Genomic DNA, 16,724 nt, shown 5'->3' on the forward strand with positions numbered 1-16,724 from the left:
TTTATAACTGCACTTTGCTCTCCAGCTACAGTATTCGAGGCTCCAGACTAGTCATTTACAATGCTGTGTGTGTGTAATTATTCTATCATTGTTAACCGTTTTGTGTTTCTGAACACCTTTTTGTTCGATTTAATGTTAACTCTTAATCACACCCATGTACGAGATCAAGCTAAATCTGAGTATAATTCATTGACCATCCCGCACCCCTTTTTCTTTGATAGAAATACTAATTTATACATCATGTAACTGTATTATGGTACATTTTTTACTTCCTCTTCAGCTGCACTAGGTGACATAACAAGAGGTGCCGGTTATAGTAAATATAGTTGCTTCATGAATTTGACCCATTTGGGTGCTGGAATACAGAAGGAATTTGGAAAGTGGGACCAACATACACGTTACAAAACTGCAATAGGAACAGGAGGTAAAAAGCGGACGACTCTGAAAGCTGTAAACTTGCCTCAAGGTACCGATATTGAAAGCCATACGCTTTTTAAAAGAGCAGCTGCTATTTCACCCGAAGTGCTGTGTATTCTTAGAACAAGACGTGGTGTGGGCAGAGAGAAGGTTTGTGTGCGCCAAAGATAAAAACATGTCATACAAACACATAAGCATTTGGTTCTTCCCAACCTCTTATTAACTAAAGGAGCATTTTAAAATGATAGCAAATCATCAGTATTTACAGAAACATGGACCCCACTGATCTGCATCTTAGGCCCAAAGTTGAAAAATGACTTGTGAAGTACAGTATGGTGAAAATTAATCAACATTTTACATGACGGACAGAAAAACAGTCCCATAATTTGAGATGAAGAGCAGAGCACTCATTTTATTATCTTTCCTCAATTTACACACGGTCATTAAAATAAAAGTTGATGTGCAAAATCTTTGTTGCCAGCCTCTACACTATGCCAATTCTGAAACAAACAATTTTTGCTACATGCATTACATTATAACACATTCAAGTTTATTTATAGAACCCTTTTCAGGAATACAGTTCACACACCATATAAGGTAATCACTCATTTATCTCAGTAGGAATATATTCTAATAAAAGTCAAAACCTTGGTGTAGATTCAAAACAGGAAAGAGACTATCTGGAGCAAATGGATACTTTTAATATATATCCCATATTATTATAATTTCACATACTGAAGCCTAATCATACACCACAAATTGAGATTAACAGTTAAATTTACTTGTAACAACCTTACCCCCTTTGGGGAAAACAGCAATATGCTGTAACGGCCTTTGTTTGAATTTACATGACAGACTGTGTATTTTCCCCACAAGTTATCAATGACCTTTTGTAGATCTATTTATAGATGGTCATAAGATAGAGGCACAATGTTCACTTGGATGTTTTCACGACAGCTCTGTCAATTACATTTAAGTCACTCATTGGTTAAAACAGCCAATGCCTTCAGGAAGGAGGGGAGAAAATTGGTGGGAATAAAAACCTGCAGTTTCAATTTTTGGTGCCAACTTCACTCTGTTGGGTATGAAATCAAACAAGCGCTATACTGGTTTCAACAAGTTTCTTACACGTTTTATTATAAACTTGTACTTTCCAATTTAGCCTCATGAACGCATGTGTCCTAAGCACATAATAGGAGCAGGAGTAGGCCATTCGAGCCTGCTCCGCCATTCAATGAGATCATGGCTGATCTGCTGCCACAACTCCATTCACCGGCCCGATCGCCATATCCCTTGATGCCTTTACTAGTCAAAATCTATCGACTTCTGTTTTGAATATACCCAATGACTGAGCCTCCACAGCCCTCTGGGGTAGAGAATTCCAAAGATTCACCACCCTCTGTGTGAAGAAATTTCTTCTCATCTCAGTCCTGAATGGCCTACCCTTTATCTTGAGGCTGTGCTCCCTGGTTCTAGTCTCCCCAGCTAAGGGAAACATTCTCCCAGCATCCATCCTATCAAACCCTGTAATAATTTTGTATGCTTCAATGAGATCCCCTCTCATTCTTCTGAATTCAAGAGAATACAGGCCTAGTTTACTCAATCTCTTCTCATACGACAGTCCCGCCAACCCAGGAATCAATCTCGTGAACCTTTGTTGCACTCCCTCTATGGCAAGTATAATCTTCCTCAGCTAAGGTGACCAAAATTGTACACAGTACTCCAGGTGTGGTCTCACCAAGGCCCTATACAATTGGAGTAAGTCCTATCCTCCCTTCAACAGAAATTCAGGAGGATGGAGACCACTTTGGATTTTTGATACTACTGAATTTCTTCCGTTAGCTCCAACAAGGATTGCCCCTCTCTTATGCTCGGCACTGGACAAGAGATATTGCGTTAAGCTAGCATGCCGTCAGGACACGGACAAAACACTTGCCATGCACCAGAACTCGCTGTCTTTGACACAGTTGTTTGCCTACACAATCTTATTTCTGCCTGGACTCAATTGTAACAATTTCCCCCCCAAAAAAGTGTCTGGTGTTATCACAATATCGAGTCCCACACATCAGTAAACCATATTATATGAAGCTATTCTAGGCTTTAATTAAAATATAAAGTCATTCCCCCTCACCTCCAAGCAGGTTCCAAGTGAGACCACACCTCTGTTCACATCAGCTCTGTTACTGGTGCCAGAATTCAGTACTATTCCAGTAAGAGAATGCTAGTGGAAGCAAGGTTTTTCCAGCATGCATATGCATAAAGTCAATATGCTCTGTTGAAACTAACAGAGGGCTTCCATTTGCTATTTGGATGCTGGGATAGCACCATCTCCCAATCTTTCCCTGCTTTCTCTCACTGCCGATTCCTAGCATCAACAAGATCCACAAGTTGGACCGGCCAGGTAAGAAAAAAAATTGTATTTTAAATAGAGAAACTTAATCTTAAGATTATATCACTATATACTGTGGTGCCGGTTTGGATATTAAAAAAAAAAATGAATGCCTTCTGACCCCAAGGTGCTTATAACCTAACTTTTTTTTTGCAATAAATCAAGAGCTGGTTCAACAGAAAGGTCACGTGCCAAACCACATACACATCCTCCTAGTTGCAAGAATATGAAACTGCCACACAACCAATGGGCAGAAGTATTTGACTCAAGCAAAATTTAATTTAGATTCATTTAACTTTTCATTAACCATCTTCATTCTGAATTTACTACATACATAGTAGACAATCTCCACTAGTGGAAATTCAATATCCCATTTCATAAAGCAAGAACTCCTTACCTCATTCCCTGCTTGAATGCTTCAATAAGCTGGTCCTTTTCCTCTTTTTCCTCTACCCAGTAAGCACTAGGGATCACAAATTCAGACACCACTCGACACTCAGGGCAGGACCTATGACAACGATTTTTTTTTAATTGAGAGATTTTAAATGGAACACTAGAATGTGCAACATATAAAATGCTTTATCAATCATAAACCTAAATGGGTGATTGAAGGAATTGGCAGATTTAATTTATAAATGCATTCCTAATATCCTAATTATACATACATACACACACATAATATAATATGGCACAGGGTTTAAACACGCTGAATTGAGGAGATTGTAAGGGCGCCAGAAGCAGCTCTGATTGGTTCAATGTCCGCTTCTAGAAATCTGTGGGGACTCAAACATCTGTGCAGAGATTACCCGATAATGCATCTCCTCTCGCTGTGCAAGGCTGGATTAGTTACAGTGAAAGACATTTCTGTAGCATCTCCTGACTGCTGTATGAGATGAGATCCTTGAAGTAGTTGGCTATTTGAGGTACACGGTCCCTACATGACTGGAGGCAGGGTGAGCATTTTGAATGTGTCTCAATTTGTTCCCAGTTTTTAAAACCAATAATATTGAATTGACATTTTCTTGGGAACTACAAAATATTGTTGCTTAGAAAAAGGGGGAGGGACATGAATGGAACATGAATCTCTGAAGGGGGGGGGGGGGGGGCGGAAAGCTCAACAAAAAGAATGTTTGGGAACCTCTGCTTAGGGCGCAACACAACAATTAGTAATTTCCTGTCAAAATAGACTGTAGCCATTCCCTTTGAGGTTGAACAGCAAAAGATTTTTTTTTTTTTTTTTTTTTTTTTTTTAAACTCTACAGTGGAGAAAAACAAATCACCTTGGAGCACATTAAAGGGTAATTCAATCTCAGGGTCCAGAGGATATGCACAAACTACTTTGACCTCACATTTCACAGACTTATCGTAACCCTTTGATTGTGTAACTAAGTACTCAGAATCCATGGCTGCTTTTTCCCATCTTTGTCCAGAAGCACTGGAGATAATTGTAGTTCGCCAACTGATACTCTGGCTCAATACAGACATGTAATCAAACCAGACACCTTCTGGCCCTGATCACTTAGTGTTAGACATGAGCAGTACTGTTATCCATTAGGCCATCAAGGGAAGGGAAGGGGGCAGAATTTCCTCTAAAATAATGTCATCCACATAGTTTAAAAGTTTCAATGGATCATGGCATCTAACATAGAATTTTTAAGAACGGGAAATGCCATTAGCTCCAAAGAACTTGTCCATTTTGTACTCTTATTAAAGAAAACTATTTCTTCCCATATCAATGGATCCTGTATTATGACTAGCTAGTACAGGGCACCGATTACCCAGTACAGAGCAATTGTCAACTTGCCCATGCTTTCCCAGGCAGCACAAGCAGAAACTCTGGGAATCTCTGGTACAAATGATTCTTTTTGACACAGTGCCTCAACAAATTAACCTTCCTCCACACCAATAATGCGAACAATACCCTCAGACCAATGTTTAGGACACTTTTCCATGGATTGAAATTTTTTTTTCCCCCAAAAAAGTTAGAATGGATATCCAACTTAGCCAACAGAAACTTTTCTCTCACACATGCATATGTGCAGTGCTAGTCATCAAAGGTTTCACTGCAAGGTATCCAATTTCATATGTAAACAGCATACAGGAAACTTTGGTTTATCCGGAGGTTAACTATCCGGAATGCTCGATCCACCGGCAAAATTCAGGAGTCGGTTCAGTAAGTTTTTTTTCTTTTCGCTGCTTTTTTTCCCCCACCAGTCAGGCTCTGCAAGGTCTAGCTAAAGCTGTTGCATAGCTACAGAGACGCTTGCAAGCTACGGCCGACTGTTTAGAAGCTGTAGGGTTTGTTGCTAGATACGGAGCTCAAAAGCTTCCGTATGTTTTAACAATTAGCGCTGGTTTGTCCGGCAGTTTTGATGGGACGGCAACAGCTCGGTCCCGTCGGTGCCGGATAGCACAAAGTTTCCTGTACAATAAATTAGACTGGCCCAGTTTAAAGAAAGGATTTTTTTTTTCCTGTTTTTGCTGGGATTTCTCTCTTTCCCAAAATACATGCAACATAAATGCCAAATACATTAACCATGGTACATTCAAGAAAAAATCCCCACCTTATCAACCAACTTTCCACCTTGCCAATGTTTGTATCCATTCAAAAAGCCTCATTAAAATTGCTGGCCATTTGTTTTGCAGATTGTAAAAAATGATTGTGATCTATATTTATCAGTGTATCAATATTGAAAAGTTGTCATTTACTGACCCACAAAACCAGTTACACTCACTTGATTATTTTATTCTCAAACTGTTTTGCACATCTCCACTGTCTAATGCAAGACAGACAATACGGGTGAATGCAGTCAGAAAGAATTCCAAATCTTCTCTCGGATGGTATCATTTTATCATAGACTATCTCCATACAAATGTTACAGACTTTATCTTGACTCTTTTGTACAGCAAAGGCTTTCTCCATGTCTTGCTCAAAAGCAATGAGACACATCTGATTGAAACAGAAAGGCAAGTCAGCATTTACAGGACACATATTCCGAGCAAACTGGATAAATTTACCCAACCAACAGACTTAATACCATTGTTATCTGGTGACAGCCCAGTGGGTTTTCTACATATGGCAAAGTTCTCAGGGAGTTCATGTCTTCGCAAGGTGATGTGTTAGTTGTTATTTTATTTGTAGTAAAACATCAGGAAAGCAACACCGAGCAGAAGCAGGAATATTGAGAATAGGAAGAACTGAGGGAAGAAGAGGAGTCGCTGGACTCCGTATCACCTCACCAGCCTTTGAACCGTGAATCAGAGTGATGGGTTCAGTGTTGCAAGATTAGTTGGGTTAAAAAAGTCTTTTGTAAGCCCTATACATTTCAACTACCGTATAGAAACAAATATTTCAACACAATTTTAGGCTCAGTGGTAGCACTCTCATCTCTGGCTCAAACGGTTGCGAGATCAGGTCCCAATTCAGAGACTTGAGCACATAATCAGTGTGCAAATTGGCTGCCGTGTTTCCCTGCATTACATCAGATCTACATTTCAAAAGTACTTCATTGGCTGTAAAATGCTTTGGGATGTCCGGAGGTCATGAAAGGTACTGTATAAATGCAAGTTTTTTCTTTCTCCTCAGTTTATAATAAACTAGCAGATCTCCCGTGGTTTTGCTCACAGTTGGTTGGTGGATATGCTGTTTTATGACAACTGAGCTCTTATCAACAAATTGTGATGGGGAAAATATTACAGGAAATGTGTGCTATATGCAAACACTTAATATATTATATAGATAATACATATTAGACACAGCATTTTTGCATCAATTAAGATGAGAAACAAGCAGTAAAACATTTTTAAAAATCACTGCAAAAGCAATAATCCCAAGAAAAGGGAGGTGTGAATTTTCAGCACCTTACACTGTTATTCCAGAATATTTTTTTTAATCAATGCTTTAGGATGAAATTTCAGCAGTTTTATTTCATGATGAAGATTAAAAGGTAAATTCTTTCACGAACGCTGAATTAATTAAAATAAGTTGGCAATAACTAGAGCAAGTTGTGGCTACTGAACATGTAAGACACAAACAGGTTAAACAGTACCAGGGTAAATCCAGACCATTGAAAGGCACATTTACTTTGACCTACACTTGCCTGCTCATGTGCTTTACGTTGCTCAAGGTCAGTTGGATGCAGTACTTGCAGTCCACACACTTCACACACATCCCCATGAAGGTATAAACAGCTGTCACCATAATGACATTCACCAGCTGCTGCGAAAGGGCACAGCTGCTGTGTGGAATTATTACTGCCTACTGATGCGGAAACATCCAGTCCACTGCGAACTGCGTCCAAATACGACGGTGGCTTCACTTGGACATCTTCATAAGCAAACTTTGCTGAGTCAGAGAAATGCGATGCAGTCTTTGTAGTGTTGCAGTAAGATGGTGGGAAAGGAAACAATTTAGATTTTTCTGCTGTTCGGTTGCAAAGGTCTAAAGAGAAGAATAAGCCCAAAAAAAGTTGTAGCATGAAATGCATTTAAAAGTTACAGGATCATGCTTAACAGACACTGTGGAATATAGAAATGGTCACTTCCCTTAAGGTCTCCTCCCCAACCCCTCTAACTGAGCTTATAAACAAAGGAAGAAATGTAAAGGCAAATAATTGCAGGCATACATTAATTAATCCGACACCTTGATCAAAGAGGTTTGCACAATAACAGATGAGATGCAGAACTGGATGAGCAGGCATTCTGGGGATTGAAGAATGAGGCAAGAATGACAACTGTAGGTAAAAAAGATTAGATTATATGTGTGGGTTAGGTGCAAGTATCATTCAGTTTAAGTTACAGCCTATAAGCAAGAAAATTCATATATGGGGCACAGGATAGTAGAAATACAAGCGCTAGGTGCCGCATTGACCATCCACATCCCACGGAAGGTCCTATGGCTACAGCACAGGTCAATCAATCAGAAACAAACCAAGAATCTTTGAAGTGGGGAGCATTTATTTTACTAATTGGGAAGTATACGAACACAACCGAGAAGAAATTTGCACGGTTTCACCCCGTGGTGATAAGATGGTTCTGCTCAACTTCTGTTTTCAGAGGTCACGGCACAGAAGGTGACAAAAATTGATTTAAGCAGCACTTATATTTTGCACTTTTAAGTCAGAGTGATGGCGTTCTCATTCAGAGCTTGCTGGAGAGGAGATATGCTAAACTATTTCACCCCCCCCCCCCCCCCCACCATAAAACAAATAAAGAATATGTTGGGTAGACAACAAGTTAATGGGCAACAATTATCAGCGTTGCTCCAATTTAACTTATCTGCTGAATAATATCAATTCTGCCAGTTTGTAACAGTTCAAAAAGCCTTTTATGCCACGTTTTCACAAAAATTGCACATTTGAGAATTCTGCCACTGCTAATTACAAACAAAAACAATCTATTTTCATGGATGGAATAAGTATGAACTCATGTTCGTGCTGCTTTTCGCTTTCTCATGTAAGTGCAGTTTGTTGAAATGGGAGCAAGGCTCTGTATTAAGACTGGAGAACTAGTGGACGCCAGTAATTAAATGGAAGACATTAAACAAAATTCATACTGGTTCTGTAGTAGCACTGGATCACAAAATTCTTTAACTGAATTAAAGCGCAGGGAAAACCCCACATAAAATGTCCTCTGCACAGGCACCCCTTAGCCCACATTGGAGTCCGTTCTCTCTTGGTCCATATAAGCTCTGCAGCACAGAAGCAAGACACTACATGGTCCAGAAGAGTGGGGTATTTAGTTATTAATTATTTCCATGTGTAATTTATTTTCTATTGGTACAGAGTAGTATTTTAACAAAAGGTTCAGAGTTCTGCATAAAAAGAAAGCAATGCTGATGACCAACACATGCTCTAGCTCACTCTAGTGGATGGAAACAAGTCTTGCAACAACCTAAACCGATCTCATTTCTAAGATTTAGCAACAAAACCGGAGTCCTCACAGGCAAACAAATCTTAGTCAAATCGATTTTGCTTTGTACTTGCAGCCTTTAAAGCACGTAACTGAAAATTTACACCATGAATTAAAATCTCAGAAAAAGAAACTTACACTATTGGAACTAAAGGACTAGTAATCAGCTGGCACGCCCAATTTGCAGTAATTACTGAAACACTGAAGTACTAAATAGCATCCAAGGTATACTGGAGCAGTACTGTGCAAATGTACTACCATTTTTACTTAGAACCGGTCAAATATCATACTGCACTATTCAGACTAAGTAGTTTGAATAATCTAGTTTTTGTTATATTTTTCTTCCCTTTTTTCATACAACATGCATTTATATAGCGCCTTTAATGTAGTAAAACGTCCCATGGTGCTTCACAGGAACATAATAGGACAAAATAGCTCCTTCTTTGGCTCGGTGTCAATTTAAGACAAGTGACTCGGTCGAAGAGGTAAGTTTTAAAGAGGGTCTTAAAGCAGGAGAGAGGGCGAGAGACGGAGAAGTTTAGAAAGGTCGTTCTAGACCCAAGCTCTCCAATGGTAGGACGAAGGGAATAGGGGGATGCACAAGAGTCCAGCGTTAGAGGAACTCAGTTTTTGGAGGGTTGTAGGCAGGAGGCAGTTACAGAGGGATTTGAACATTAGGATGGGGATTTTGAAATTGAGACGTTGGCGGAGCAGGAACCAATGTGGTTCAAGGGGTGACGGGTGAACAAGGCTTGATGCGGGTTAGAATACAGGCAGCAGTTTTGGATGAGCTGAAGTTTATGCAGAGTGAAAGATGGGAGGCCGGCCAGGAGTGCGTTGGAATAGTCAAGTCTAGAGGTAACAAAGGCATGGAAGAAGGTTTCAGCAACAGAGAAGCTGAGGCAGGGCGGAGACGAGCAACGTTACGGAGGTGGAAGTAGGCACTCTGTGATGGAGAGGATATTGAGTCGGAAGCTCAGCTCAGGGTCAAATAAGGACACCGAGGTTACAAACAGTCTGGTTCAGCCTGAGACAGTTGCCTGGGCGGGGAATGGAATCGGTGGCAGTCTTCGGACTTCCCAATGTTTAAATGGAGGAAATTTCAGCTCATTCAAGACTGGATGTCTGACAAACAGAGGTAGTGGAGGGGCCGAGAGACATCATGTTTTGGGATGATGTCGCCGAAAAAAAAGACAACATGGGGGTGAAGCTGAAAATACAGTCAAAGGGGAGAGTTTTTAGGAAACTTGCGAAAATATCGGGAGAGTTCCGCACAGTAAGAATGTAATAAATGAAAGAGCAATTCCCAAAGGTGGAGCAGAGGGAATGGAGGACAAGGAGTAGACCAGTGTCACAGGTTCTCTGCAGCCTCTCGCATTTCACTGTATGTGCCAAAAAGAAAAATGAGACATTTGTGCGTATCTCATTTTGGGAGACACTTATGGTTTTGGGTAGAAAAATTCTCAAAACATAGTGGAACAAGAAACTCGAGAGAAAATGGGCACACGACCAAGACACAGCCCCATTTTTAACACACCTCGATCTTTTAGTTCGAGCGTTTTCTTTTTACATCTTCCAGATTCAGCAACTTTGATGGGCACAGTCTGTTCTGCAATGGTAGATTCTGCAATTGCATCATGAACGATGGGTGTACAGGTGACTCTAGAGATCACTGGTCCCACTGTCCTAGATCCAGGAAGTTTCACATGGTCATATCTTATCAATGGAGGATAAAAAGAGTAAAGTTAGACACCATCCACATTGCACCATCACAACATGAATGCTACTGATTAACAGCATTCCCTTTTAAGTTAAGCCCAAATAGCACCTACTGATATAAAAGGGGGAATTTTAACTCCCAGGCAAAAAGCCGGAGGGGGGAGGGGGGAAAGCAGGGGAGTGGGGGGGGGGGAAAAGCAGGGGAGTGGGGGGGGGAAAAGCAGGGGAGTGGGGGGGGGGGAAAAGCAGGGGAGTGGGGGGGGGGGGAAAAGCAGGGGAGTGGGGGGGGGGGGAAAAGCAGGGGAGTGGGGGGGGGGGGGAAAGCAGGGAGTGGGGGGGGGGGGGAAAAGCAGGGGAGTGGGGGGGGGGGGAAAGCAGGGGAGTGGGGGGGGGGAAAGCAGGGGAGTGGGGGGGGGGAAAGCAGGGGAGTGGGGGGGGGGGGAAAGCAGGGGAGTGGGGGGGGGGGAAAGCAGGGGGAGTGGGGGGGGGGGAAAGCAGGGGAGTGGGGGGGGGGGGAAAGCAGTGGGAGTGGGGGGGGGGGAAAGCAGGGGAGTGGGGGGGGAAGCAGGGGAGTGGGGGGGGGAAAGCAGGGGAGTGGGGGGGGGAAGCAGGGGAGTGGGGGGGGGGAAGCAGGGGAGTGGGGGGGGGGAAAGCAGGGGAGTGGGGGGGGGGGGAAAGCAGGGGAGTGGGGGGGGGGAAGCAGGGGAGTGGGGGGGGGGGAAAGCAGGGGAGTGGGGGGGGGGGGAAAGCAGGGGAGTGGGGGGGGGGGAAAGCAGGGGAGTGGGGGGGGGGGGAAAGCAGGGGAGTGGGGGGGGGGGAAAGCAGGGGAGTGGGGGGGGGGAAAGCAGGGGAGTGGGGGGGGGGGAAAGCAGGGAGTGGGGGGGGGGGAAAGCAGGGGAGTGGGGGGGGGAAAAGCAGGGGAGTGGGGGGGGGAAAAGCAGGGGAGTGGGGGGGGGGAAAAGCAGGGGAGTGGGGGGGGAAAAGCAGGGGAGTGGGGGGGGGAAAAGCAGGGGAGTGGGGGGGGGAAAAGCAGGGGAGTGGGGGGGGGAAAAGCAGGGGAGTGGGGGGGGGAAAAGCAGGGGAGTGGGGGGGGAAAAGCAGGGGAGTGGGGGGGGGAAAAGCAGGGAGTGGGGGGGGGAAAAGCAGGGGAGTGGGGGGGGGGAAAAGCAGGGGAGTGGGGGGGGGGAAAAGCAGGGGAGTGGGGGGGGGAAAAGCAGGGGAGTGGGGGGGGGGAAAAGCAGGGGAGTGGGGGGGGGAAAGCAGGGGAGTGGGGGGGGGAAAAGCAGGGGAGTGGGGGGGGGAAAAGCAGGGGAGTGGGGGGGGGGAAAAGCAGGGGAGTGGGGGGGGGAAAAGCAGGGGGAGTGGGGGGGGGAAAAGCAGGGGAGTGGGGGGGGGAAAAGCAGGGGAGTGGGGGGGGGAAAAGCAGGGGAGTGGGGGGGGGGGAAAAGCAGGGGAGTGGGGGGGGAAAAGCAGGGGAGTGGGGGGGGGAAAAGCAGGGGAGTGGGGGGGGGAAAAGCAGGGGAGTGGGGGGGGAAAAGCAGGGGAGTGGGGGGGGGAAAAGCAGGGGAGTGGGGGGGGGAAAAGCAGGGGAGTGGGGGGGGGAAAAGCAGGGGAGTGGGGGGGGGAAAAGCAGGGGAGTGGGGGGGGGAAAGCAGGGGAGTGGGGGGGGGAAAAGCAGGGGAGTGGGGGGGGGAAAGCAGGGGAGTGGGGGGGGAAAAGCAGGGGAGTGGGGGGGGGAAAAGCAGGGGAGTGGGGGGGGAAAAGCAGGGGAGTGGGGAGCGGGGGGGGGAAAAGCAGGGGAGTGGGGGGGGGGAAAGCAGGGGAGTGGGGGGGGGAAAAGCAGGGGAGTGGGGGGGGGGAAAAGCAGGGAGTGGGGGGGGGAAAGCAGGGGAGTGGGGGGGGAAAAGCAGGGGAGTGGGGGGGGGAAAAGCAGGGAGTGGAGCTGGGAGGGGGGGAAAAGCAGGGGAGTGGGGGGGGAAAGCAGGGGAGTGGGGGGGGGAAAGCAGGGGAGTGGGGGGGGGAAAAGCAGGGGAGTGGGGGGGGGAAAAGCAGGGGAGTGGGGGGGGGGAAAAGCAGGGGAGTGGGGGGGGGGGAAAAGCAGGGGAGTGGGGGGGGAAAAGCAGGGGAGTGGGGGGGGAAAAGCAGGGGAGTGGGGGGGAAAAGCAGGGGGAGTGGGGGGGGGAAAAGCAGGGGAGTGGGGGGGGAAAAGCAGGGGAGTGGGGGGGGGAAAAGCAGGGGAGTGGGGGGGGAAAAGCAGGGGAGTGGGGGGGGAAAAGCAGGGGAGTGGGGGGGGAAAAGCAGGGGAGTGGGGGGGGAAAAGCAGGGGAGTGGGGGGGGAAAAGCAGGGGAGTGGGGGGGGAAAAGCAGGGGAGTGGGGGGGGAAAAGCAGGGGAGTGGGGGGGAAAAGCAGGGGAGTGTGGGGGGGAAAAGCAGGGGAGTGGGGGGGGGGAAAAGCAGGGGAGTGGGGGGGAAAGCAGGGAGTGGGGGGGAAAAGCAGGGGAGTGGGGGGGGGAAAGCAGGGGAGTGGGGGGGGGAAAGCAGGGGAGTGGGGGGGGAAAGCAGGGGAGTGGGGGGGGAAAAGCAGGGGAGTGGGGGGGGAAAGCAGGGGAGTGGGGGGGGGAAAGCAGGGGAGTGGGGGGGGAAAGCAGGGAGTGGGGGGGGGAAAGCAGGGGAGTGGGGGGGGAAAGCAGGGGAGTGGGGGGGGGGGAAAAGCAGGGGAGTGGGGGGGGAAAAGCAGGGGAGTGGGGGGGGGGGAAAGCAGGGGAGTGGGGGGGGGGAAAGCAGGGGAGTGGGGGGGGAAAAGCAGGGGAGTGGGAGGGGGGGAAAGCAGGGGAGAGGGGGGGGAAAAGCAGGGGAGTGGGGGGGGGAAAGCAGGGGAGTGGGGGGGGGAAAGCAGGGAGTGGGGGGGGGAAAGCAGGGGAGTGGGGGGGGGGGGAAAGCAGGGGAGTGGGGGGGGGAAAGCAGGGGAGTGGGGGGGGAAAGCAGGGGAGTGGGGGGGGGGGAAAGCAGGGGAGTGGGGGGGGGGAAGCAGGGGAGGGGGAAAGCAGGGGAGTGGGGCGGGGGGGGAAGCAGGGGAGGGGGGAAAGCAGGGGAGTGGGGGGGGGAAAGCAGGGGAGTGGGGGGGGGAAGCAGGGAGGGGGGGAAAGCAGGGATGGAGCAGGGGAGGGGGGGGAAAGCAGGGGAGTGGGGGGGGAAGCAGGGGAGTGGAGGGGGGAAAGCAGGGGAGTGGAGGGGGGGAAAGCAGGGGAGTGGGGGGGGAAAGCAGGGGAGTGGGGGGGGGGGAAGCAGGGGAGTGGGGGGGGGAAAGCAGGGGAGTGGGGGGGGAAAGCAGGGGAGTGGGGGGGGAAAGCAGGGGAGTGGGGGGGGGGAAAGCAGGGAGTGGGGGGGGGGAAGCAGGGGAGTGGGGGGGGAAGCAGGGAGTGGGGGGGGGAAGCAGGGGAGTGGGGGGGGAAGCAGGGGAGTGGGGGGGGGAAGCAGGGGAGTGGGGGGGGAAGCAGGGGAGTGGGGGGGGAAGCAGGGGAGTGGGGGGGGAAGCAGGGGAGTGGGGGGGGGGAAGCAGGGAGTGGGGGGGGGAAGCAGGGGAGTGGGGGGGGGAAAGCAGGGGAGTGGGGGGGGAAGCAGGGGAGTGGGAGTGGGGGGAAGCAGGGGGAGTGGGGGGGGGAAGCAGGGGGAAGGTGGGGGGGGGGAAGCAGGGGAGTGGGGGGGGGAAGCAGGGGAGTGGGGGGGGAAGCAGGGGAGTGGGGGGGGGGGGAAGCAGGGGAGTGGGGGGGAAGCAGGGGAGTGGGGGGGGGAAGCAGGGAGTGGAGCGGGGGGGGAAGCAGGGGAGTGGGGGGGGAAGCAGGGGAGTGGGGGGGGGAAGCAGGGGGAGTGGGGGGGGGGGAAGCAGGGGAGTGGGGGGGGAAGCAGGGGAGTGGGGGGGAAGCAGGGAGTGGGGGGGGAAGCAGGGGAGTGGGGGGGGGAAGCAGGGGAGTGGGAGGGGGGGGAAGCAGGGGAGTGGGGGGGGAAGCAGGGGAGTGGGGGGGGAAGCAGGGAGTGGGGGGGGAAGCAGGGGAGTGGGGGGGGAAGCAGGGGAGTGGGGGGGGAAGCAGGGGAGTGGGGGGGGGAAGCAGGGGAGTGGGGGGGGGAAGCAGGGGAGTGGGGGGGGAAGCAGGGGAGTGGGGGGGAAGCAGGGGAGTGGGGGGGGGAAGCAGGGGAGTGGGGGGGGAAGCAGGGGAGTGGGGGGGGAAGCAGGGAGTGGGGGGGGGAAGCAGGGGAGTGGGGGGGGAAGCAGGGGAGTGGGGGGGGGAAGCAGGGGAGTGGGGGGGGGAAGCAGGGGAGTGGGGGGGGGAAGCAGGGGAGTGGGGGGGGGAAGCAGGGGAGTGGGGGGGGGGAAGCAGGGAGTGGGGGGGGAAGCAGGGAGTGGGGGGGGGAAGCAGGGGAGTGGGGGGGAAGCAGGGAGTGGGGGGGAAGCGGGAGTGGGGGGGAAGCAGGGGAGTGGGGGGGGAAGCAGGGGAGTGGGGGGGGGAAGCAGGGAGTGGGGGGGGGGAAGCAGGGGAGTGGGGGGGGGAAGCAGGGGAGTGGGGGGGGGAAGCAGGGGAGTGGGGGGGGGGGAAGCAGGGGAGTGGGGGGGGGAAGCAGGGGAGTGGGGGGGGGAAGCAGGGGAGTGGGGGGGGGAAGCAGGGGAGTGGGGGGGGAAGCAGGGGAGTGGGGGGGAAGCAGGGGAGTGGGGGGGGGAAGCAGGGGAGTGGGGGGGGAAGCAGGGAGTGGGGGGGGGAAGCAGGGGAGTGGGGGGGGGGAAGCAGGGGAGTGGGGGGGGGAAGGCAGGGGAGTGGGGGGGGGAAGCAGGGGAGTGGGGGGGGGAAGCAGGGGAGTGGGGGGGGAAGCAGGGGAGTGGGGGGGGGAAGCAGGGGAGTGGGGGGGAAGCAGGGGAGTGGGGGGGGGAAGCAGGGGAGTGGGGGGGGAAGCAGGGGAGTGGGGGGGGGAAGCAGGGGAGTGGGGGGGGAAGCAGGGGAGTGGGGGGGGGAAGCAGGGAGTGGGGGGGGAAGCAGGGAGTGGGGGGGGAAGCAGGGGAGTGGGGGGGGGAAGCAGGGGAGTGGGGGGGGAAGCAGGGGAGTGGGGGGGGAAGCAGGGGGAGTGGGGGGGGGAAGCAGGGGAGTGGGGGGGGGAAGCAGGGGAGTGGGGGGGGGAAGCAGGGGAGTGGGGGGGGAAGCAGGGGAGTGGGGGGGGGAAGCAGGGAGTGGGGGGGGAAGCAGGGGAGTGGGGGGGAAGCAGGGGAGTGGGGGGGGAAGCAGGGGAGTGGGGGGGGGAAGCAGGGGAGTGGGGGGGAAGCAGGGGAGTGGGGGGGGGAAGCAGGGGAGTGGGGGGGGGAAGCAGGGGAGTGGGGGGGGGAAGCAGGGGAGTGGGGGGGGAAGCAGGGGGAGTGGGGGGGGGAAGCAGGGGAGTGGGGGGGGAAGCAGGGGAGTGGGGGGGGGAAGCAGGGAGTGGGGGGGGAAGCAGGGAGTGGGGGGGAAGCAGGGGAGTGGGGGGGGGAAGCAGGGGAGTGGGGGGGGGAAGCAGGGGAGTGGGGGGGGGAAGCAGGGGAGTGGGGAGGGGGAAGCAGGGGAGTGGGGGGGGGAAGCAGGGGAGTGGGGGGGGGAAGCAGGGGAGTGGGGGGGGAAGCAGGGGAGTGGGGGGGGGGAAGCAGGGGAGTGGGGGGGGAAGCAGGGGAGTGGGGGGGAAGCAGGGGAGTGGGGGGGGGAAGCAGGGGAGTGGGGGGGGGAAGCAGGGAGTGGGGGGGGGAAGCAGGGGAGTGGGGGGGGAAGCAGGGGAGTGGGGGGGGAAGCAGGGGAGAGGGGGGGAAGCAGGGGAGTGGGGGGGGGGAAGCAGGGGAGTGGCGGGGGGGAAGCAGGGGAGTGGGGGGGGGGAAGCAGGGGAGTGGGGGGGGAAGCAGGAGTGGGGGGGGAAGCAGGGGAGTGGGGGGGGGAAGCAGGGGAGTGGGGGGGGGGGGAGGGAGGGAAGCAGGGGAGTGGGGGGGGGAAGCAGGGGGAGTGGGGGGGGGAAGCAGGGGAGTGGGGGGGGAAGCAGGGGAGTGGGGGGGGGAAGCAGGGGAGTGGGGGGGGGAAGCAGGGGAGGAGGAAGCAGGGGAGCGGTGGGGGAAGCAGGGGGGGAAGCAGGGGAGTGGGGGGGGGAAGCAGGGAGTGGGGGGGGGAAGCAGGGGAGTGGGGGGGGGAAGCAGGGGAGTGGGGGGGGAAGCAGGGGAGTGGGGGGGGGGAAGCAGGGGAGTGGGGGGGGAAGCAGGGGAGTGGGGGGGAAGCAGGGGAGTGGGGGGGGG

At 52.3% G+C, this 16,724-nt stretch overlaps 1 protein-coding gene across 5 annotated transcripts in view; it reads right to left on the bottom strand.

Moving 5' to 3' along the window:
* Window positions 1–16,724, bottom strand: part of mkrn2 (makorin, ring finger protein, 2) — a 74,924-nt gene that overhangs the window by 45,259 nt on the left and 12,941 nt on the right. For all 5 annotated transcript variants that reach the window (XM_086001746.1, XM_086001747.1, XM_086001743.1 and 2 more), the window contains exons 3-6: window positions 10,254–10,432; window positions 6,907–7,247; window positions 5,542–5,756; window positions 3,204–3,314 (exon numbers count right to left, since the gene is read on the bottom strand). In XM_086001746.1, the coding sequence (XP_085857872.1) occupies window positions 3,204–3,314; window positions 5,542–5,756; window positions 6,907–7,247; window positions 10,254–10,432 (846 nt within the window). The remainder of the gene's footprint in view (window positions 1–3,203; window positions 3,315–5,541; window positions 5,757–6,906; window positions 7,248–10,253; window positions 10,433–16,724) is intronic.

The sequence above is a fragment of the Somniosus microcephalus genome, chromosome 11 (genome assembly GCF_052327205.1).
Source record: "Somniosus microcephalus isolate GS21.2 chromosome 11, FLI_Smic_1.0, whole genome shotgun sequence".
In the NCBI taxonomy this organism is placed as follows: domain Eukaryota; kingdom Metazoa; phylum Chordata; class Chondrichthyes; order Squaliformes; family Somniosidae; genus Somniosus; species Somniosus microcephalus.